The following is a 23,266-nucleotide window of genomic DNA, read 5'->3' as shown; positions in this document are numbered from 1 at the left end:
TCAGGTAACTGTTCAGAGATCGTCGAACTAATTACAAGTCAACAGGTGCACGGACGATAGCATGTTTATGTCGTGCTCGGTTATCTTATCTGATCAATACGAGCACTGAGCCAGTGTGAAGTGGCCTTAATTACACAAAAATCGGAAACTGAGAGGGCGCCACTATCAGGTTTCTACATCATTTTTTCGTTTAAAATTTTGACATGGACATTGATTTTTTTTTCAAGAGATGCTTTCAATTGAAAACAAGACCAAATGAAAAGTGTCAATCAACCACGCTAGTCTTTGTATACGATGTCAAAGGTTGAACAGATAAAAAGTTCATTTCCTTTTATAAACATGTTTATTATTCAACGACGCTCGGTTTTCTTATTTAAAATAGGATAGTGGTGTTTTTTGAGAATTGCAACCTTTATAGTAAGAAATTTTAGATAAAGATGTGTTTATTATTCGAAAACTTTGCACTTTCCGACTTGCAGCTGGGCGTTAATTCTTTTCTCTTTTGTCCTATCTTTGCCCCGTTCTGAGCTAAGTGCTGTTGTTAGCGGTGGAGCACCTGAGCCATCGAAGTTGATTGCATAATCAAGCTAAAAGAACACAAAGCTCGTCGCAACTCTGATTTCAATAACGAGAATAAGACATTTCTCCACAGAAAAACATTTATAACTAATAATAAATTTAGACACTGTTTAAAATCAACTTCGCGCCCCCCGTTGCACGTCACATCAATCAAAATTTCACTCTTCAGCCAAGCTTAATTCGCGAAGTGTTTATTTGTTGACGTCGCACGCAGTGCTCAAACCGGATTTTTTAAACCGTGTTCACTTACGAATCGAATCAATTAAAATCTCATCAGTCGGTGAATTTTATTTGATAGTTTTATCAGAGGCAGGGGTGAAACAATGAAACACATTTTCAGCGTTTCAAAATCATTAAAACGTAAACCGTTTCTTGTTATTAACTGATAACAGTATCTTGTAATTTTCATCCTTGAAAACAAAAATAATTACTTAATTAGCTCGGTGCTAAATAAAATGATAATAATATTACGTTTCGGATAAAATTTTAATTGTGTGGTTTTACTTATTATTTTAAGGTAAGGTGAAAATAAAGAAGGTAGATATAAATACAGTCATTTTATTTATTTTACTATTCATTATATACACGATTTATTACAAACATAAAGAAATCCCGAATAAATGTACTATGATTAAAATCGACTATAATCATCGATATTGGCACTGGCCTTTGTTGAAAGCCAAATATATTCTAATTCACGTTTTTTGTTTTTACTTCTAAGACTATAAACATAACTTTTTATAAGAAATATCAATAAATAAGTGAGTAAAACATTTTATTTTTAAAGTAAAATTGCACTAAAAACTATTCTAGTTGGGACTAAAACATGAGACAATTCGAAGTTTTGAAAACTTAACTTAAATCAACATAGATTTTGATTTTGGTTGATTTTAACAAGTAAAGACAATGTCTAAGTACGAATTTTCGAAAATTAAGTAAAATACTTACAAAACTGGCCATCTATCGTATTAAGAGAAGATAAATATAAAAAATAAGTGAAAAGTCATAACAACAATCATGATAACAACTAATAACAAACAACTACTTAAACCATAAAAAACAAAGTGAACACTGACTAAATTGAAAAATCAAAACAATAATAACGTTTCTCATGAGAAAAACCTACGTATTTACATATCGTACAAATTCCAATAAAATATATTACTAATACACATTTATATACGTGGTAAAGTAGTACATTTCCACTTTAAACTGATTCGTTTTCATATAAAAAGGAACATGTATTAGTCCGAGTATCGGACTCTTTTTGGCAAAGTGATATCAGGTTGACCTTTACATCTTTGATATGTGATTCGCAAATATTGCCGTTGCACTGCCACCAAACACTGTCATTGGATATCACTGGAAGTCTGCACAGTCGAACCTGCTTCCAAAGTTTTGACTAGTACACCTAGTACAGTTTCAAGTATCACATATACGGCCACGAAAATGAGCTTCCAGACAGTAACATGTCTCTTATCAAGGTTTCAATAGGCGTTTTACCTACCAACCTTACAAAAAACAACTGTTCTATGACCGCAGAACTCACTGTCCGTAAACTCGGAAGTCGCAGCAGTAACTTTCCAAATCGTGTTGGCTGATTGGGGTACTGTGTCCGGCAGTACTCCTCCAGAGCACACTGCGACTTCTCCTGGATGGACTCGATGTGCGCCACGTCACTCAAACCACAGGCATCTGAAACAAATCAACCATCAGAATCTAAGACTCCCCACTGACCCTTTGATGAACCAATTTATCTCGTATTCTCCCTTCAGCTCTAGGAAATGCAAAGCATCTATAAACAATGCTTGTCTTCGCTAAATATAAATGAATAAACAATATTTTCTTTCCACTTTTCGCAATGTCAGAAATGCATGTCGTCAGACTCTAGCGGTGCCGTCTAATTGCATTTTGAGTGTAAAAATAGGGTCTTGAATTCTTGACCCGTGCTTAAGTTTGACATTTGTCTATAAATAAGCGCTTAATTGCAATTGTCTCGTGTTTGTGACTTTTTGATGTAAGCTGACGCATTTGATAGTATCTCTTGGAATGAATAGCGCACTCACCAATGCGACTTTTCAAATTAAAGCACAAATGCTAATTCAAATTTGTGCTCATCAATTTTAAATGACAATCCAGACAATTAAAACTTGTTAATATAAAGTATTTCACGTTGGAACCGACTTAAAGTTGTCGCGGAAGGATTGCAAAGTTTCTCTAATCCTTTCAATTGTTCATTTAGAAAGTTGGAGACGCCGCCGAATATTAAGATGATATTTCTTTTAAAGTCCATCTATTAGATTACATCTCTTGTATTTTTACTAACCAAACGTTCAATCATTCCCGATTGCAGCATACATCTGTCTCATATATCATTCAATTCTTTTGTTTGTCGATTGAACACACGCCTCTTAAAATTATTTGCTTTTGATCTTTTTCGCCTTCTTTACACTCATTTTCCTCTGTTAAAGCTGTATTTAGCAAAATGGTTCAAACATCTGGGCCTTTTATCCATTGACTTGAAATTTGCTACGACCATTGTTGCCGTATACTCACAACTAAAGAGGCGGAGAAGTCATTTTATGCAATTCTTACAAATAAAATTCTTCAGAATGTCGTTAAGTCGTTTATATTAATGACACAAAAACCATTCGGAATTTCACTCATAACTGCAATATCAAAATAATTGCACTAATTTAAATAAGAGAATGTACACTGGTCTTGCTGCTTTTTTCCATAACTGTATTAATGTGCTCGTTTTATGTTTTCTGACTACTTTGCTTCTTCTATGGCTCATTACCGCGCCGAACAACCTTAGCTATTCGACAGTTAACGATTTTAACATTCCGAAATGGTTTGTTTATAATTTCCACCATAGATAAACATTAACACCGCCATTCAAACAAACTTCGAACTCTGAAAAACTTTATCTTCAATATATTGGTGTGATGTAATTAAAATTTTATGAGATATAAACTTTGATTGCAAGTTACCAGCAGTGACATTATTAGACTATTGGTACATCAGAAATATTAACATTTAAATTTTTCCACCAACTATATTAAATATCAGTCGAGTAATTTTTGCTTGTGGGAAAATCGGCTGTAATTTCTAGTGCCGCCAAGATTTATTATACGCTTGATGGACTCGGAGTGTATGTCTTTTTTGCCCTCAACTGTACCCATAATAATACCGTGTATGTTTTATGTGGCGTCCAACTGTGATACTCCTTTTCGTTTTGCTAAATACCTGATTGATGTGTACCACAGTAAATATTTCCGAGTTGCAGTACGAAATGAGTGTGTGAGAGTATAAAGCTATTTTAGTTTCTTTGAAGCGGCTTGTCTATTGTTTGTATTGGTTGCATTCTCAGATAGTGTGCAGTAATTTTCTTTGCCGGCATGAGGAATGAAGTTTGTTGGTCGCCTGACCCGTGTAGTCGTGTCATAAAAATTCAACAAGACTTCCTAGTACAACCTGCACGTGCTTCATCATACCTACTTCAATACACGAATCAATCATTTATAACGTAATAAACATCGTACGTACTTTCAGTTCTGTCGAACTTGATGGGTTTAGACATTTTTTAGATCATGCATGAAAGGAGGAACATTTTTCCATGAAGAAATGCCTAGTAATGAGCAAGTTTAGCATATCACCATTTGAAAGCGTTCAGTGTGGCTGAAACAATGACACTGTCATGGAGTGTATTGTATTTATTGTTGTATTTATCGGCTTGTTTGACCTGTCGCCTTTTGACACGTGGCTTGTGACGTCAGATTGATTTGCATAAGAGCTTAAGTGCATCATCAAGCGGTTTAAGATGTGCACAAACATTCGGATTCTTTAAGAAGGTCCGTAACTACCCTTTGTGATAATTGATTGGTTAAATCCCGCGTGGCGTAAAGATTATCGTGACCTTAATAAAGTTCCGCAATAGAGGGATGGGGGTGTGTGCATTGTATTCTTTTAGGAGATGACACATTTGTTGCGGGATGATTATTGATTTTCAACTTCTTCACGGGCAGATAGTCCAGGAAAGTAGGGCTGTGTGGCGTCTGAATGGGGGGTGGGGTAGTTTTGTTATAACAGCATAGTGCAAATCTGTGGCTTTTAATTTTTAGGGATGTCGCCCCAAGCAAGTGCGTTTTAGAAGGGTGAATAATCTGTTGTTGCCTTCCCTCAAGCCGACTTTTGCATTTAGGTGAAATAGTCAGTGAACTAACGCTGCCATCGTCTTGGATATTAGCGAGATGCAGATGGTCGAGGAGAGGTTGTGGCTTGGAATGACACTGACCTCTCTTTGACCTCACTCCTATATCTTCCGCAGGTCTCCATCTGAAGTAATGGTTGATTGATTCAGATTCGTTTTTTCGATTCTTTTACCGAAGTGCAAATAAATCACAATGAAATAGTGGCGTGCTTAGCTTGGGGTGCATAACAAAGCAGTTCGTGGTTTTTGTGATCTGATTTTTGGCAGGATTTGGCCCTGACGGCTCAACACAACCTTTTTTTATAGGCGCTGAAATTAACGAGACTTTTCATATACTTAAAAACTGACGCTATTAAAACATGCTTACTTTGAATTGTAAATAATATTTTAATATTTATCATTTCCTGCGCCAATGGTTCACAACAAACTTTCTAATTTGCATCCGCGAAAAACTTCATTCCAAAAACTTCACAAATCATTCCTGCGATGAAAGCTTTTTATCACATGCTTTGCCACGCAATGGATTCCTGCAGTTATATAATTTCCCTTTTTGTCCACAAATTTTACAAACTTCCATTTCTATCAAAATTCAAGTTTTTCTTCGAATTTCCGGGTACATCTTCATCTATTGATAAAAATGTGAAAGCTGGTGATGTACCACATTTGAATATGCGTTTGAATCATTTAGCACTGGTAACGGTCACATAGTTCGCCGCCATAGATCATCAGGTGGCAATTATAAAATCAAGCAGAACAGCAATGATAAATGACAAGCAGCAATTTAAATTATCCCAGAATCGATAATCAGTAATGAGTGTTCCCTGGCGATTTGTAAAAAGGGTAAAATGAATTAAAGACTAGCGCCCTTATCCAGTTTGGTTTAGTTTTGATATTGAGATAATGAAGAGTTTTCTTTATGTTCAGTTATTTTTAGTCTTAACAAGTTCTTAATGAACGGTTACGCAATTTCGCGGTTATATTTATTATTATTTGTCACGCAGCTGGTGTTTTTCAACAATTAAAGTTTGCTACATTAGTAATTACCGAGGAGTTGTAAGTAACACTTGTCCTTAATTGTCTCTGCTACGACGAACATTTTATTATTTATTCGTAGTCGTGCGTTTCGTCTGCTTGCAAGCCGATGGAACGCTCTTAATTGACTAATTACAGCTTGTCACTGCTGACTCCTCCGTAGATTGATATGCCTCCACAAAAACTTAACTATACGACCCTTTCTTTACACCGACTACACGTGGCTTTATTTCATTACCTTTGTTACCCTTTGATAAGCAAGAAGCTTCTCGCCCAGATTTTTATGTTAACGGGGCTAACACGATTTTATTCCATTATTCGAGATTGTTTTTAAATTGAAACGACTTTGCTTCAAAGATAAAGATAATGACATGCAAACTTGTCATCTTATTATTATTTATCGTATTATTCTGTTTTTAAACTGCGCACTGCTTATCACAAACCGATAGATACAAGGACGTGCTGTTGCTGACGCAATACAAAATATAGGCTATTCTTTTATGAGATGTGCAAACTCAGTCAAAAAGGAAATTTTGATGAGACTAATTAGAATCAGATTTGTCCTTCGAGGTGTGATATCGGCAGCAAGCGAGCAATTTGCGCAATAATCGATTAAATGCGATCCAAGGAGGTTAAGAGTGCTTCAGAGTGCTAAGGGCGACGTGCTCAAGAGTTGGCGTACTGTTCTGATCCTCCATGGTCAGACCGTAAAGATAAGCATCACAATGAGCGTTATACGAGACCTTTTTATATAAAATATAAAGAATGAGGGCATCATGTTGCAATTGGACAATCTGCATAAATCTATTGTAAGCCGCAGTAGGGATGCACGAAAAAGATGAGGTACAAACATTTGCCCTTCGCGAAGGGGAGTTCCACGCCGCAGATATTGGGGATTAATGTGTGCCAATTATAGACACAATTCCTATGTAATGCGTCGAGTGAAATGCATAAATCTTTTTCTTTATTTTCGCGGTGAGCTATTTACTGGTTATTTTTTTTCACGAGTTTCAATTTCTACGAAGAGCTACACATCCGCGCTTCGGAATTTATTACGCGCGGCAGAGGTGTTAGCGGCCGAGGGAAAAGACATAAATGTAATCTTACAGTGATAAGATTTTATAGTCCCAATTGTCGACTGTTGTAGAAAGGCATAAAACTACTTTGTATACAAAATTTTCACATTAGTCACTTGTATCTACTCGAAGATAATATATGACAGGTATTCCAGATTTTACGGCGTGTGCTGACCATCACTCAGTTTCTTTGATCAAAGGACCAAAAGGACACATCATAAACTCACGGCTATAAATTTGGGATTTTTTAAACTTCAAGGGTTTATGAATTTGAAATATTGCAGTGTTTTATTTTTGGGTATAAAAATGTAATGAGGATCTAAATAATTTGGTGGTTGTAGTGAGGTATCCAAAGCGTGTGGCCGGCGACAGTGAAAAGGCGTATCGTCGAATTCACGACGACTAGCGTCGGCATTGTAGTCGAGCTATTAGCAAGGATTTATAGCAATCGTAACATAGTCGTCTATCGTCCAAGATCTAACATGTGGCCAGGAGATCGAAAATCGTACGAATTAGAAGCTACCTATAATTCAATAGAACTAAGTGGGCTAGCGCATTTTGATATTGTCGGGGTAAATGACAATATCTCATCCCCAGAACGCAATATGTTACACGTGACTAATATCCGACTTTTTAGGGAGCTTTCCCTTTTCAAATTCACATAACGCAAGAATCACGAAGGGGCCGACTTACTAATTTGCCAACGTGAATTGTTTTGTTCGTGTCGTTTATGTCGTTCAAACGGCATTTAAAAAAGACACGTTTACTAGATGACTTTTTACCTTTGAGGCCAAAAGGTCATCGGGGGTTAATTCACGGAATTTATGGCCCAAAAGGGACAATTTATCTGCTAATATACTAAAATATAACCTTTCCATAGGTCAAATGTTATTTTCTGAACACGGTTTACGACCTAAACTTTAACTTCACTTTCTTATCATTTCCTAGATTATCACGCGGATCATTATGACCGGAAAAAATATAACGAGATCACTTTACTGCCATTCTCAACTCGATTTAATGCACGGATTCCTTCAAATCAGAGATCAGATCTCTAATATCGAATTATTGGGATTATCCATGTCAGCACTAAACGATTAGACCCCAAAATCTATATCATTCCATGCGGAAATTCGAAACACCGACATGTCATCAATTTCACGCTGAACAATTGCAAAAACCGCATCTGGTCACTTTCTCTTAATTGGTCCAGTCCTTGCAGCATTCATTTTGTATTCAGATTATTGTTTGCACTGGCTAATGCTAAGCAAGCATCTCGTTATGTATGATAAAGGCCACCATACTCGCCCAATTACATTCCGCAAATCTAGGAATCATAAATTTTCAAAATCCACCATAAAAACCAGAACCGAGACAATTCTCATTCAAATAACTCTGAACCAGTTTAAGAAAAAATACACTTGTTACATCATTCCACGGATCGTTATTAAACGAAATTTTGGGCGTGGAGTCATTTACTGGACGTGAATTATCTGGACTGCAGTTTCGGGGAACCCAAGTCATAACACTTTCAAGAATGGACTCGAATTACCAGCCCCATTTACAAAAAAAGAGATATGCTTATTAGTAGAGGCGGGGAAATACTTAAAACAATTATGTGCATATATCCCTGAATATTTGCCTATTTTGCATATGCGAGCCTGAAATTTAGAAAATTTAAATAAATATTATAGCATTTGACGCACAAAAAAAATCAGTTACTAATTTTTCCCCGATTTATTATTCCAATGAAATCACCATCCCGCGAGTTGATTCTTTGTTAAAAATTGATCCATTCATTGAGCTTAATACTTTCAGCTGAATAAACATTGCACAATGTTTTTAAAGGTTAATTGCTTTTTATTTTATAGCATTAACGTTAATAGGTTTTAATTAACTTAATGAATTGTATTTTTTTTTGTAGTTCATTTTTTCCAAATCGTATAGACCTCCCAGGGGGCTAAATAGAATAGTTTTTTTAAACTAACGAATTGGTTATACGTCGGTAAATATCGAAACCTATTATGTGACACCGACCTAAGCCCAAATGAAATATTAAACGTCAAAATTTGTTCCTACTTATAAAAACAAACCAAGAGTGAGAAACATGTGGTAAGAGCAAGAACACGGGCCCGTCCCTACAATATTTGCTTTGATCTGCCGCTCCTCGCGTTACGCGTGTTTTAACAGTGATTTATTTTTTCCACTCATTAATTGTGTAATTATTTGCTTAACAACTGTCATTTTCTTTAAAAAAAGTAATACAGTCGTTGATATAAATTGTTATGAAAATGCTCAAATCAAAAGTGCGCCATAAAATTCACAACTTCCACTCCACAAACGTAAAAATATCGTAAAACTCATTGATGTGCGATATGGGTGAGTTATTCGCGTCAGCGCCCCATCCAGAGGGGGTTTGAACGGATGACGGCAAGAACCGTGTTTAGTTATTCAGCGGCGGCGTGTATATAATTTAAATTGAAATCTTATCTTAGGGCACGACCTTTGGTGTTTGGGCGGCGGACACTAATCTGCTACAACAGTGGGTTCAATTCGGAAGCGAAGAGTTGGATTCAACGACTTGTGGGTGCCCATCAGTGGTTCCGGTCCGGTAAGGATAATTTTATTCCTCCCTCAGGAGTACAAGCTGAAAGTGACCTCGATAGAAATAAGAGTTAGAAGACACGTCTCCCCTAAACAGGTATATAATGTGACGTTGACAGTCTACATGTGAACAATAAATCATTTAAAAAGCACTTAGGGGTTAGAACCTGAAAGCGAAACTGGCTTGCAGAGTAGCCACGCCAGTTGGAGCTGCATGGTACTACTTATGGTACTACTTCCTTAATGACAGAGGACGCGTTGCGAGTTTTTTCGAAGTTCGTGTAAAAAGTCGGCGCCCATGGACTCGAGTATGCAGCGGGGAGTGCATTCGCGGCTTGTGGCTCATGGACTCTGATGGCCCCAGGCCTCGGGCGTACCAACGAGTCACGACCTTTCGTAACCTAACCTGCTTACCAACTTCACACACGAGAAGTCCTGCTCACATAGTACAACATTGCTCTCGGTGGATTCGGACTTGGCCAAAATTATCGCGGACCTTACTGCCATAACTGTAAACGATGATTCGTAAAATATGACACTTTTCTAAATATCAAGAGAGCCTCTGTTGGGATAAGAACGTAGATCACAAAGCAAAAGAACATTGACCACGAAGGAATAGGTCAAAGTTGACGCAGGTGTTCTTCTCTAAGACCAGCGCGCAATTCTAGATGTTTGTTCTCGTTTTTGTTTTATAACACATTGTTATTTGGGAAATTAACGCGAAAAGCTAATTATTATTCATTCCCACCGTCCTCGGGACAACCAGTACTACTTACAAGCCATAAAATTACATTACAAATTTAGAGCCACCACGATTGCGATGAAGAGATCCTGTTAAACGAACCTATTAGCGCCTATTTCGAGACCGATCCGATGTTTCGCGCTCATAATTACAACTCTTCAGGATTTAGAGTGACCATATGATGCTTTCGAACTCAATTAATTTCAACACGTTTCAACATTTTTCTCCAAACGACCAGTCTTTAACTTTAATCAATATCAAATCAGGAAGTGTATTCCAAATCTTCGTCAACATCTCATTAGAAAATCACCATCGGAATGCTAAATTTTACTATTTAAAGCTAACTGGAAAATTAATTTCCGCCCACGATTTAAATTGGAAGCACATAACGGGCTTTCTACGAACTACAATACTAGTCGAAAATTTTGCGTTCGGTGTTTATATTTTTGGTCATGGTAAATTATGGCTCGCTTCTGTATAATGTGATACAGCTCCGCAATATATCACATCGGTTAAGTTTTTTTTAAGAAAGCCCCTCATTCCCGATTCTTAATAGCGTCGTTATGTTTTATTGATCGGCGGGTCCATTCTCTGTACGATTTACGTCTGTCTGGGTGCACTATTCATAATTAATTATACAAAGTTATCTCTGTTTTGAAGAGGCGATAGCCTATATTATAGCCGACAAGAACAAGCAATTGTGTGAAAGGTAGCGAAAAGGGGTAGCGCAGGAAGAACTGATAATGCAAGAGTCCACAATGGTGACCACGTCAGAGACAATTTTAACAATGCATTGTTTATCAGAGCTGTTGCAACTATCACACACTACATCAGTCGGTCGCGAAAACCGAAACAATACATTTCATGTTTATTATAAACGTAATTTCTAAATAAAATTAAACACTCACCTGTCGTAAAAAGGACTATGGCTTTAAGGCATGAATATTCTGCTGAGTCAACGTGGAGAGCTTTGAGTTTTTCTACTTGTTCCTGTAACACAGTTGTTACTTTAAATGAAGACAACATTTTTCATCGTACCTGAAATATCCTAATGTGATCCATGAATTGGACGACTCTATCTGCACACATTGGTGATGCGTGAAGACCTGCTGCTGCTATCAGTGGCGCCACGTGAAGGGGCATCGAACACTGACTAGCGTTCAAAACGAATAATTCGGACCATACTAGCCGCAACAATGCAACCTAAATGAATCAAAATAGTTTTTTGTTCGAACCACGCTAGGATTCTCACCTGATCTGTCACTTGCAGATCGGGAAAAAAGGGGATGTTCCTCGCCCATTCTACAGCTGAGAAGAGAAGACGTGCTGCTAGCTCGCAGATATTGTCGATCCCCATAATGTTGTTGGCTTGGATGCACTGTCCATATCGACTTGTAGGATAAGGTTCCGCTCTTAGTAACAAGGATATGTAACTACTCAAGTATGTGTGGTTACTGAGAGATGACGTAACGGAATCTGTGGAATTAAGGAATTGATTTGATAAACCTGGAAGAGCTGGTTGAGATGGTGGCACTCGACCTCGCTGGACGGCTGCAAAAATTCCCAAAGAATCAGATATTGTCGAAATTTATGAAGGGATGTTTTACAGCGGAAATGAGATTTTATCTTCATTAAAGCCGAACGACAGGTGGCTTGTAAATATCAGATTTTTGCAGCTAACACAGATTAAACGTACTTTAGATTCAAATTATATATTCCACTTTTAACAATAATCTTTGACCTTGTCTAACCTGTGGGAGGAAGTAAACAAGACTATGAATCGTAAGGAAAAGCCGCCAACTTTCCCCAACAGGATGCCAAGACTGTTTTGTTGGCCCCAAATCAAATTTATTCAATTTAGGCATTGCTTTGATGCATAAATTAAAAGTGTTAAGCGCCCGCGTGGAGAATAAAACCTTGAAATTTGGGAAAACATAAACTGGTTTTCAAATTAGCTAGGTCTACATCAAAACATTTTTCAACAAAAGATTATTGCGCCACTGAAAACAATCAAAATCTCCTTCGAGTCGTCTCTGGAAACTAAATTTCATGTCTGAGCTGGACCCACACGATTATTATTACGCAGTCATTTAGACTTGATTTGTTGTAAGCAATTAATAACTAGGATAATAAAAGACACGTTTCGATAAGTTATATTGATTTAATATCTCAACATTGCAATTAAGTGTCACAAAACCTATTACAAAAATCTCAAATTTCTCATTCTGGTTACACAGAGCTTATTGTGTTTTCTTTTCTTGTTTTGCCTGTAAGCATAAAACAGCGATGTTTTGCTTGTGTCGTTTTCTGGTCGATTGCAGGCACGTTCAACGGCTCGATTATTGTCAATCGATTAATCAATAATTTCCCGCGTAATTAATTAATCGCTCGATCGATTAGTGTGACGCTTGTTAGATGATTAATCGAGCGTTCAGTCCGATTATACAAGTAGTCGAGGTGATATCGACACACATAATCGATCGAAAAACATTATTAACAAACAGTGACTAATCCTCGTTGTTAGGACAACAAGATTGTCAAGCAATTAATAACAGTTTTGAATTGATAAAAGTTTTCGGGTTCGCTGTCAAAGTTAATCTGCAGTGAAGAAGACATGAAAACAAATTGAAAAACAGGTTCTCACTGCAAATTATATATGTCTAGTTGTGTGGAATGCAGTTTTTTTGTTTTGACACACTTCAAGCTACGTTAAGGATTACTTTACTTTGATTCATCAATGCTTTTACGCTGAAGATTTGTACTTTACACCTTTGAACGTACCGAAAAGTTTCTGGAGTTATAGTCGAGGATATAAAGCTGAATTTTGCTTGCTTTGGAGGGAGATGTGACCTAAAGGCTGCATTATATGGCGATCCTTTCAAGCGAAATTTACCTTGTCTTCTTTATAATGTGCTGTACCGTTGACGATCGCGACTAATTTAAGAACAGAGGACAATGGAGGAATGTGATGGCGTTTAGAAACAAGATGGGTTTGACAACTTCAATAGGAACACGATTTTTGGAAATATATATCACTAATTACTAATTACATTATGTAACTAAATATTTATCTGACTTTTTTGTAAATTTACTTGTTTCTTTTTTGTTATCAACTACAAACCAAAAATTACAGTCAGTAAAATTATCGCGATATTCTTCAAATACTAAAAATTGCAAATGCCATTGACTTCATCGACCCATTTCGGACAATTTTCACAAGAAAAATGATAAACCTATGACTTATCAGAGCCATCGATTTTAATGTCAAAATATGCTTCATATACTTCCCAAAATTTCATCGCAGGAATTATTTTGTTTTCATTATTTTATTTGTATCTTCGTTATTTGTAAACGGATTTTAATAAAATTTAAATCGAAGATTATTGAATACGTGAGGCTTATTTGACATCAATTAAATTATTTTCAACGCTGAAAGTGATTTTTTTTCAACTTTTTAATGGAATTTATTCAGAATGTTGTCGAGCATTACATCTATCAACCAAAAAACTGTCTGGATCCCTGTTTCCGTTTGAGAGAATTAGACGATTTTGCCATTGAAAATAGTTGACAAGTTTGAATTTTTACACATTCTAGCAGTTTCTGTGTCTATGCATTGTAATAACTTCCAAAAGATCGAAATAACAAACTATAATAGAGCTGGAATAGGCCTCTGTAATCTTCACCTTATCAGTTATCGTGGTTTTAAATTTTGTTAAAATTAGTTCACAAATAAGATATTAATCTCAAAAGTTTAATTAGGTGGGCCACTTGTATAAGTACGTAGCAAAATAGATTCGCATTGTTACAAAACGGCGAAATTTTGCAAATATTTTTTTCTGAAACAACGACTGCTCTACTGAACCAGTGGTGGCACAAAAGTAATGATTTTCATTGTTACATGGTGTAATATTGTCAAAAATGTATGTTATAATGTTAAATACACAATAAATTTGTTGTTTTTTTTAGTTTAGTCACCTTTATAGGTATAGGAATGTGATCTTGGTTGACTACAGGTGCATATCGTTCTCGATATTTACAAAATAAGAGGTTTTATTTGAATTTAATGGATACATGCTTTACAGCTGTTGTAAACTCGAAGTATCAACAATTCTCATGTTGTTGCAGTTTGGTTGAAACAAACAACAATGTTTTGATCATGGCGTGAATGAGTTTATTTTTGGAAAAATGATTAGAAAAAGATCTCTTTAGTAATGAAGTTGATTGTATATAGAATAATGAGATAAGTTGCAAAGGTTATATAAACGCAATAGTACTTAAAAATCGAGAAGTATCAGAGGCGATGAGCAGGTATAGTCAAGATGGTTCTTTGGTCGATATCAAAGTCCATCAGCATCTCAAGAACCATAACGTATAACGAATAACACACCATTAATCAAGCTCCACGGCTGTCTAAGATCATTTATATAAACCGTGACGTTTGAATTAACATTGATTGCTGTTCAACTTTTTCAAATTTTTATGACGTTTACATTATTGTACCATCTATTTATAGGTATAAAATGTCTCAAATTCACGTGTTGCTCCTTCGATCTGAAGTTGTTCACATTTTTGTGAGTTGATGGTAACGCGAGTACGTACTAGAGTACCATCGCTGTTCGGTGTTGGTCTCTGGTCGCTGCTCGCTTGGTAAGGCTACAGGGTCAGGGTCAGGTAAGGTCATTTCCCACGATAACCGCATTCAGCATAGCAACCTAAGTCTCAGAATCAGAATAATCCAACTTCCATGCCAAACATTTTCACACTTTGGAAGAAAATTTCGTCGAAGACTGCCGCGTTTGTTTAAAGGTTAACAGGTCAAGACGAAAACTGGCCCACGGTACTTAAATATTTCTACCATAAATGTTAAATAGACAAAAGAACGCGAAAGGCATTCCCAATGAGAGGCAGCAATGCGCGCTCGCGCACGATATATCAATGGGATCTGGGATACTCGACACGTGCTTTGAATTCTTCAATATCCGCGATTCATTCCAATAGTCAGTACTTACGACAATTAAGTAAATCGAAGAAAAAGGATAGAATGACAAACACCAACACCGAGTACTACAATACTATGAGCAAATACATGTTTACTTGCGATTAATGTCCTTTCTTTAGAAACATGTTTGTTTTAGAACACTTTACTTGACCATGATTTATCGGCAGCTTTGTAATGTACACATTTTACAAGACATTACGCAACTGTAACCCAGGAACTTCAATATTTTACCAACTTATATAACAACATGTGATAAAGCACCATCATGTTACTAAAACATTTAGTAAGACAATACTGAAAGTCGTACTTCTACAAACAGATTTCATTTATCTTTGTTGTGATTTTTTGATGATTCAATACGACGAATCAGTTTCAAAGTCCACCAGACATTGAATAGTTTACACCCTAATTTTTCTGATGTAATATTACAAAATCGCAGTAGCGTGCCGAAAATGTAGTTTACCTAAAAAAAATGTACTAGTGCTAAATATGAAGAAATTTGGTTTTCGAGAGTAATTGGCGGTGATTTAAATGCGTATTTGGATTCTTGAAAATAGGGAAAAACGGTCTAGTAGATATAATTAGATGTAAACTATTCAATGGACGCAACTGTAATGCCCCCAAGTGCCAAACACCTTTTATTACACATTGGAATAATGTATGAACAAAGAGCGACCAACTATTTTTAACTTGTATTGACGTTTGATCGCATAAATTTAAACGAATTTGTATATGTTGGGGACACGTAGTACGCCCGACAAAAAAAGGGCAATAAATCACGAAGGCAAAAATTTCCTTTCGAACTAATTTAGAAAAAAAAATTCTTTTTTTAAGCTACAATCGAATGAAGAAAACTTGACTAAAAATGACAATAATAAAGTCAATTGTGTGTTGTGGAGAAGTAATGCCCAAGATTTGCTCAAAGCAAAAAACTGTTCTTTTTATGTTGTAGCGTGTGCCCATTGTGATCTGAGCACACCTGCGCGTTTACCTGAAGCTGCATGGACCCTAAGACCTAACCCAAGAGGTGCTAAAAAGGTGTTAAAACGCGTGTTGACTAAAATCATTCATCCTTATAATGATGAGTATCATGTACTTCACAAAATAATTGCGATAAAGTTAATGAGAATGTCAAGAGATTTTATTTTCATGGTCGAAAAGAATTTCGTGGAATCGGCCCCATTAGTTTCTGACAACGCATCGGGAAGACCGTGGGACAAAGTAGACAGCAATCTTGTCTACACTACATTAATTTAATTATAGTAACTACTTGGAGAATGTTTTCTGTTGTTCTTATGGCTGGTAATATTTTACTGGAAGTTGGTTCATAAACGAGAAATTTGAGCTGTAGGGTGACACCATGATTTTACGTTTTGTAACCAGGGGTCAACTCATATTCCAAGCCAAGCTATAAAATACTCAGACGACCTCCACTTTAAATGACATCGCACCGCCGAAGATTGCTAGAACTTGCTTGGCCGTCTCGGACTCACTCCCATACATAAATTACTCCATTTTGAGACGTCTCCACCCCCAATGATTAATCTCCAAAAGTAAGGAACCCTAATATCGATTTTAATGACTGCAGGACTTGTCAACTCTAATATATTAGTAAACGAGACGACAAATCCTTTCGTGTTTAGAAATAGACGAATGAATTCATCGAGTTATTAGTAGTGTAATAAAAACGTTTCTTCAAAAGGATCGCGACACCGTCATTAATTTGCCTTCATTCACTAAAGTGTTTCGTGACCGGATCTTTATCTTTATGTTTTAATTTTTTTTAGACTTTTTGATTACCTGTCGGGCTGACGTACTTGCTAATCCATTTGCATCTAAGTGTGGTGGCCACGACAAATTTATCAAAATTTTCTTTAGAGCTGTTGAGGGATAATGTAATAATTAACATGTTAGAAATTTAACAGAAATCCAAACCGTCAGGTGTCCCGGCCGGTTGAATTGGTTTGGTCTTTATGGGTAATTAGTGTTATTTTGGGAGAGGGTCTCTCTAATATGCATGAGTCCGTGGCGAGTAACGAAAATCGTCGGATTTGGCAATGGCTTTAACCATATTTCTTATGGTAGTGATTCATGTAATCCTTAAAGGTTTTGGTTCCCACGAAAGAAATGGCCGGGGTTGATTTGAATAAGTCCCTTCCCTTCCTTGACAAAATTTACATAATGTTTACTGGACACTGGTCATCTATCCGTTACCCTTATTGCAAGGTGTCTTTGCGAACCCTTCAAAAACTAGTTTCACTTCTTCTACCTGACTCGTTATATATGGTTTTGTCAGAGCTATTATTAAAAGGATATGACAGTAATCCTCTTCGGCCGGTTCCGCTTTATAGCTGTCCAAACCATCGAGAATCGGAAGAAACTAAGGTTTGCTGGATATCGGAATATTCGAGCCCCCCTTGACGTATTTGCGAATTTTAACTCAGGTATGGACGTGGCACGGCGATGGATATTTTCCCATATACTGACCAATACGACCATTAATCTCAAGTCAGTCGTTAATGTATGCAAGCGGTAAACGATCTTTTAGGTACGAGAAAGGCCCTTTGTTGGACCTTACGGTCAAGTATTTGTATATTAAATCGATCAATCATCTGCAAGAATAGGGAACGCTGGTTTGCCAGACCGCCACTCGGTTATACATACATAAGCCTAAATATTTTCATACGATCTTTGCTTCGAGATAGAAACCCTTGGAAATATTAACTTTGCAAGTAATTTCAAGCGACCGTTATTTGAAAAAGCTTATTGAAATGTAAATCACTCCTCCACACACTAAATCCACACAAACTTTTTTATTTTTCTCAACCTATCCATTATCATTCTCAACAAAATTGTTTCATTGACTGATGAATCTTCGAAATTATTTATAGCAATTTACACCCGCTAGGCAAATGCGAAAGAGGTGTGAAAAGTAATTATTGAAAGTTTTTCTTTAATCGTTCAAGAGCTGGAAGGCTGTCAACCAAACTCATCTTAGAAATTTTTTGTTTAACGTCAAACTGACAATTATTATTTTATACCAGTGGCGTAGTTGGTTCAAATTCGTAAAAGTAATTTTATTTTTCGCACAAAAAATTATTGTTTTCAAAAAAATTGCACTTCTGCACTCATACTTAGATTTTTGCAAAATTCAAAACTGAATTGAATGAATTTAAGTGGACGATTCTAAAGAATTTACCCAACACCCTGTATATGCCAAGTCGGCTCACGCGAAAACTTGATCCTGATTTATTCACGTAATTTACACGTGATAAAGATAAGAAATTGCTTCAGAAGAGAACTTTGTTTTATCGATACGAGTTCGTACTAAGAAAATTATGATAATGGGATCAATCATAACATTTATGTTTATGATTAAATACTCTACTGTGACGTAAATAAAAACAGAGAAAGATTAAAATAATTAAGAATCACGCCGGTTAGAAATCGTGCCAAGTTCATATTAATTTACGCACTTTTCAATCCGTGGGTCATCTTTATTTTCTGCCAATAAACGGTTTGTTCAACCATAAACCAGCGGGTGTGCATTTTTTTTAGTATTTAATTGCTCTCCTTTTGGTTTCGCCGTCTGACTAAATTGTCAATAAACGGAACAAATCAGTTATTTTTAAAAGTGAAAAATTTTTGGGAATTTTGTTTTGTCCAACTATAAATAGAATATTTAATTATTTCAATATTCAATAATAGAGTGATTTTAATTGTCCATTGAGCAGTCGCCGATAAATTTGCAACCAATCAAAAAATCAATAAATCCCACCAAATAGAAAAAATTATAGATGTGCTGATACAGCTCCGCTCAAATTTCGACACTGTCACATTAAATTCCACTAATTTGAGATTATCGAGTTTGAATATCAGTACGTGTTGAAAATCGAAAATCTTCAGCAATTAAAGCACAATTACCGCCTCTTATTTTCGTTTCGACTGAACAACACTTGTGCTTCGGATTAAATTTCTCAAGATGGACAATGATGCGTTTTGACGTGAATAAAATTGTTGTTATTACGACATGTTTGCGCTTGTTCTTGAATTTACTGTTAAATAAACATCATAATAACAATTGACATAACTCTGTAGAAACGGAGCTTAACAAGAGGTTGTTTAGCATTTTATTACGCATTCACATGTTGTTCATTTAATTTGAAATTTCACTTTTCGTCCATGATATCCAGAAAGTCGAAGTACGCACTTTCTGGGCAAAATCGTATAAATCGGAACAAGCATTTAGGGCTTTTGATAAATATCCAAAATGCTCGTTTGATGTTGTTTATAAAAAGTTACCTTCTCTCCTCATTCCCATCTTCATACATTTTTTGAGTCGACAATATTGGCATTGATTTCGGTGGTGTTGGTCGATAGGGCAATTCCTGCTTCCTCGACACGAATATGTAAGATTCCTTCGAACACTCCTCTTGAAAAATGACTTGCAACCTGTAACATCAAAAACAGTTACTCACCTATCATGCTAGCTGACGAAGCATTATTACACATATTTTATGCAACAGACGTTTTAAGAACAATATTTTACAGCATGAAACAGCTCAAATCAGTATGACGAATTGATTGCCAATGTGCAACGAATTAAAGAAAAAATAAAGAAGGAGATAACTAGGTAATTGAATGATTATCACAAAAGTTTGCTAAAATGTTTGGGGTGGTTTTAAAGCCGCCCTCGGTCGAATCGGGTTAAAAATGAAAGTTTTTAACGACCGAATTGGTGAAAATAATTGGAGCAATAATTCGCCTGTCATACGTGTGTCTCCTTCAAAGTCTTTTATAGTTTTATGACCGAAATGTTTTTATAAAGGCCCATTTTTCTTTTCTATTCCCCAAAGAGCTGTCAAATCTTGAACAGAGGGGTCATAACGACGTCTAGATTTTTCACGTTTTGTCTTTGCATCAGATAATAAAAAACTTTGCGTTTTTAATTGCAGGGATAATACACATGCGCTTGCGAGTATTAATGGAAACCTTTACAATTAACGCCATTTACTCTTATTCTAATCCCAATAAGAAAGGTTTCTTAACATTGTAAGACTTCCCCGTATTTTATTACAATAATACAATCAAATTTCGTCCGAATTATTTCTGTGGCTTTATCGCAGTTTCGGAAATGGCATAATTACACGCCTTTTAGGCCGTAAAATGGCCAGTTCGCTTCACTGTGAATTTATAGAGGGCTACCACCAGGTGCTTGCCCCTTTTTTTTTCTCATAATTTTAACGTGACGTCAGGCCAGATTCGGACCTCATTAATACACATTGCAACGAACATTTCGCCAATCAATTAAATGTAGAAAAAAAGGAAGAAGTGTGTTCAATATTGATGGTAATAATAGTTAGTGTGGTCGAAATTACTGCACAGGGCCGTCGTGGCTAAGTGAATGAACTGACAGAGTTGTAATTACTTTAATTACTATTATAATTGATGCTGATACCATCTTATGTATACTCAAGCGAGCCAGCCGAGTCAGGGAACTTTAAGTGTAACATTTAAAAGCACCCATCGATTGTTACTAAAGTTACACAATTGAATACTTCGCAGTTTCGGATTTGCAATTTTATATTCGAGCGCTGCGCTTGAAATTCTTTAATTTGGGACACTGCTTTCTTTCATCGAAGCCATTTGCCAAGTTTCGAGAAATTGTTATTATTTATCAATCATTTTTAAATACACCCTCTCATTTTTCGTTTTTAAATGATTTTCCCTGTTCTTTGAATTATTTTTTTGAGTTTCGTAGGACAATAATTTAACGCGTTTTTCAACATTTTTCTCTTTGATTAAAAAGCAAGGGAAAATCTTCTAATTCGAACATTTTTTTATTAAATGAACGAAAAACTGTATTCTGGTCATCGCAATATTTAAATGAATTTTGATGACATCACGTAATGTTTACCTACTTCCATCTAGCAATACTCTTTCTGAATTCATTTACATAAATAGACATCTTACACATAAATGACAATTTTAAGGAACTTTCCATAAATCTCAATATATTTTTTGTTTAATTTAGTTTAAATGTATTCGACTTCGTTGAATTTTAAAAGTAAGAAATTATGGTGACAACTAATGCAAATTATGTGTTACTCCTTGTTTGTCAAAGAAAATTTCCTTCAAAGTAAATAATAAGAATTAAGTTTCAACATTTTCTCTTTTATTTTACATTTTATTATACTCACAGTAGTTTTATTGCTGTATTAAAAAAGAACTTTCTAGTTTTAAAGATACGCAAAATTAGAGATTTTTGGACTGAATTTAATCCTCGTAAAGTAGAGATTGAAATGGAGAGCCCTACAGGGAAAAAGGATTTACAATATTAACACGAACTAATTTTACAGAAGTCACTATAATCCTTTTCATTTAATAAAAATCAAAGAAACTACATAATTTTCAAGTACTGTGGCTTCGAATATTTTCGGATTTTCTTATACGACTTTCTCTTATTCTGTGGAAAGAAAGCAGATTTTTTGAAAATGTTTTGTTTTCGGGACTCTGCACTAAACCTGAATATGATTTTTGCTAATGCTAAATATCACATTGGTTATATGTCAGCGGAGCCAAATATGCGAAGATATTAACCAGTGAAAGTCCGCCTCGAATTAATTTTAACACATCATTTTGGTTACGTAAGAAGATAAACTGAAAGCTTGTCATTTATGCGATGCACATGAAATTTATACGTACAATGATATTTAAAGTCGTGTGTATTATTATTACATTGCGAATTTTGGAATCGTATCAAAAATTTTGAAGAGGAGCTTTCTGTGAATTACATAAAGAACGTGTCAAAATGTGGTTTGTGATAGATTTTTTGACAGATCGGTATGCGAGATGTGGGTCAGGTCGGGTCAAATATGTGGCGAATGTACTGAAGAATGGTTTTTCGATTTCAGGCGTGAAAGTTGGTGCGGATTACGGAGAAGAGTACCATGGAAAAATATTTGAAGTGAAAAAGGAGCTTTCGGACGTGGTTGGTGTGTCAATATGCGTTTTTGAAGGTTTCGGGAACGAAAAATTGGTCTGGTGGAGGTCAGATAGTACCTTTGGTGTGAGGAATCGGGAATAGTAAAAATTAGCATGGTGAATATGTATGAGTTGGCATGTGGCGTTTCAATAGCGTCGGGATGCTGGGAGGGCGCTCACCTTCGCACGTGAATTGTCCGTAGTGCTTCCCCGAGCTTTTGTCTCCGCAAACCACACACTCGATGTTCTGGTTCTTGTCGGCACTCGTGGCGCTGTTTTGTGAGTTTTGCGAGGGTGTTTGGCGGTTGATGAGCGCCAAGTCGGGGTTGTCCAGAGTGATGGGGTTGATGTTGGTGGGCAGCGCGGTGAGATTGGCCGTCGGCGGCAGCGGGTTGAGGCCGTTGGGCAGCGAGTTCAAGCTAGTTGGAATGGGGTTGACGAGCGAGGACTCGCGCCAGGAGCTGGCCACCAGAGCCATGGCGACGTCCGCAGGCTCCACGTCACTCACGCCCTCATGACCGTCGACACCGAGTTCACAGTTCACCAGTTCACCAGATCGCCGACTCCTGGGTGAGCCGTTCACGGACTTGCACTTGACGTTCGCGGCGTTCGAGTTGAGCACGTATCTCGCGTCGGAGGTGATAGGTCAACCCCACGGCACACTCTAGCCTCTACTAGTGACCTTTCGGTCTCGGGCCCGACACCGACTTGGCCTGGGCGGTCCGGGGAGGTCCTTGGTTCACAGCCGGGTCACGATAGGCCAAGGGGCGTTCCTCCGACGAAGTGGGGGCGCCGCGGCGCAGGGGGGGAAGCGCCGTCGCTTCTACTACTACTACTACATACTCCAAGACTGCTGGTTCTGGGCTTTAACATCCACGGGACGCGCGTAGTGCAAACTTCGACCTCTTCTTGTGCGACTTGTGCTGCTTTCTTGTGCTCTGCCCAACGTGGATGTGGTGCTCTTCTTCTCCCCCAATTTCAGTGGAAAAAAATGTGCACAAACCATCACGTGATCACTCTTCCTATTACTTTCTTAA

General features: G+C 36.8%; 1 protein-coding gene across 3 annotated transcripts; it reads right to left on the bottom strand.

Annotated features, from left to right (window-relative positions):
• Positions 1–1,121: 1,121 nt before the first annotated feature.
• svp (COUP transcription factor 2) lies at positions 1,122–22,908 on the bottom strand. Of its 3 annotated transcripts, none has more exons than XM_088046932.1 (6): positions 22,410–22,908; positions 19,548–19,697; positions 11,499–11,722; positions 11,285–11,449; positions 11,155–11,236; positions 1,122–2,274 (listed from the first exon to the last, which is right to left on the bottom strand). In XM_088046932.1, the coding sequence occupies exons 1-6, from the start codon at positions 22,705–22,707 to the stop codon at positions 2,009–2,011; spliced, it is 1,185 nt and encodes a 394-aa protein (XP_087903058.1). In that variant the 5' UTR covers positions 22,708–22,908; the 3' UTR covers positions 1,122–2,008. The 3 variants fall into 3 exon arrangements, with proteins under 3 accessions (XP_087903058.1, XP_087903057.1, XP_087903059.1); XM_088046931.1 differs by having other exon boundaries at positions 11,499–11,797; positions 22,410–22,907; XM_088046933.1 differs by lacking the exon at positions 1,122–2,274 and adding an exon at positions 9,446–9,547 and having other exon boundaries at positions 11,499–11,797; positions 22,410–22,907.
• Between the last annotated feature and the right edge of the window lie 358 nt (positions 22,909–23,266).

This window comes from Gnatocerus cornutus, chromosome 10 (assembly GCF_029298725.1).
Source record: "Gnatocerus cornutus isolate USDA-ARS CGAHR chromosome 10, icGnaCorn1.1, whole genome shotgun sequence".
NCBI lineage: Eukaryota > Metazoa > Arthropoda > Insecta > Coleoptera > Tenebrionidae > Gnatocerus > Gnatocerus cornutus.
This window is presented reverse-complemented; position numbering and strand designations above follow the sequence as displayed.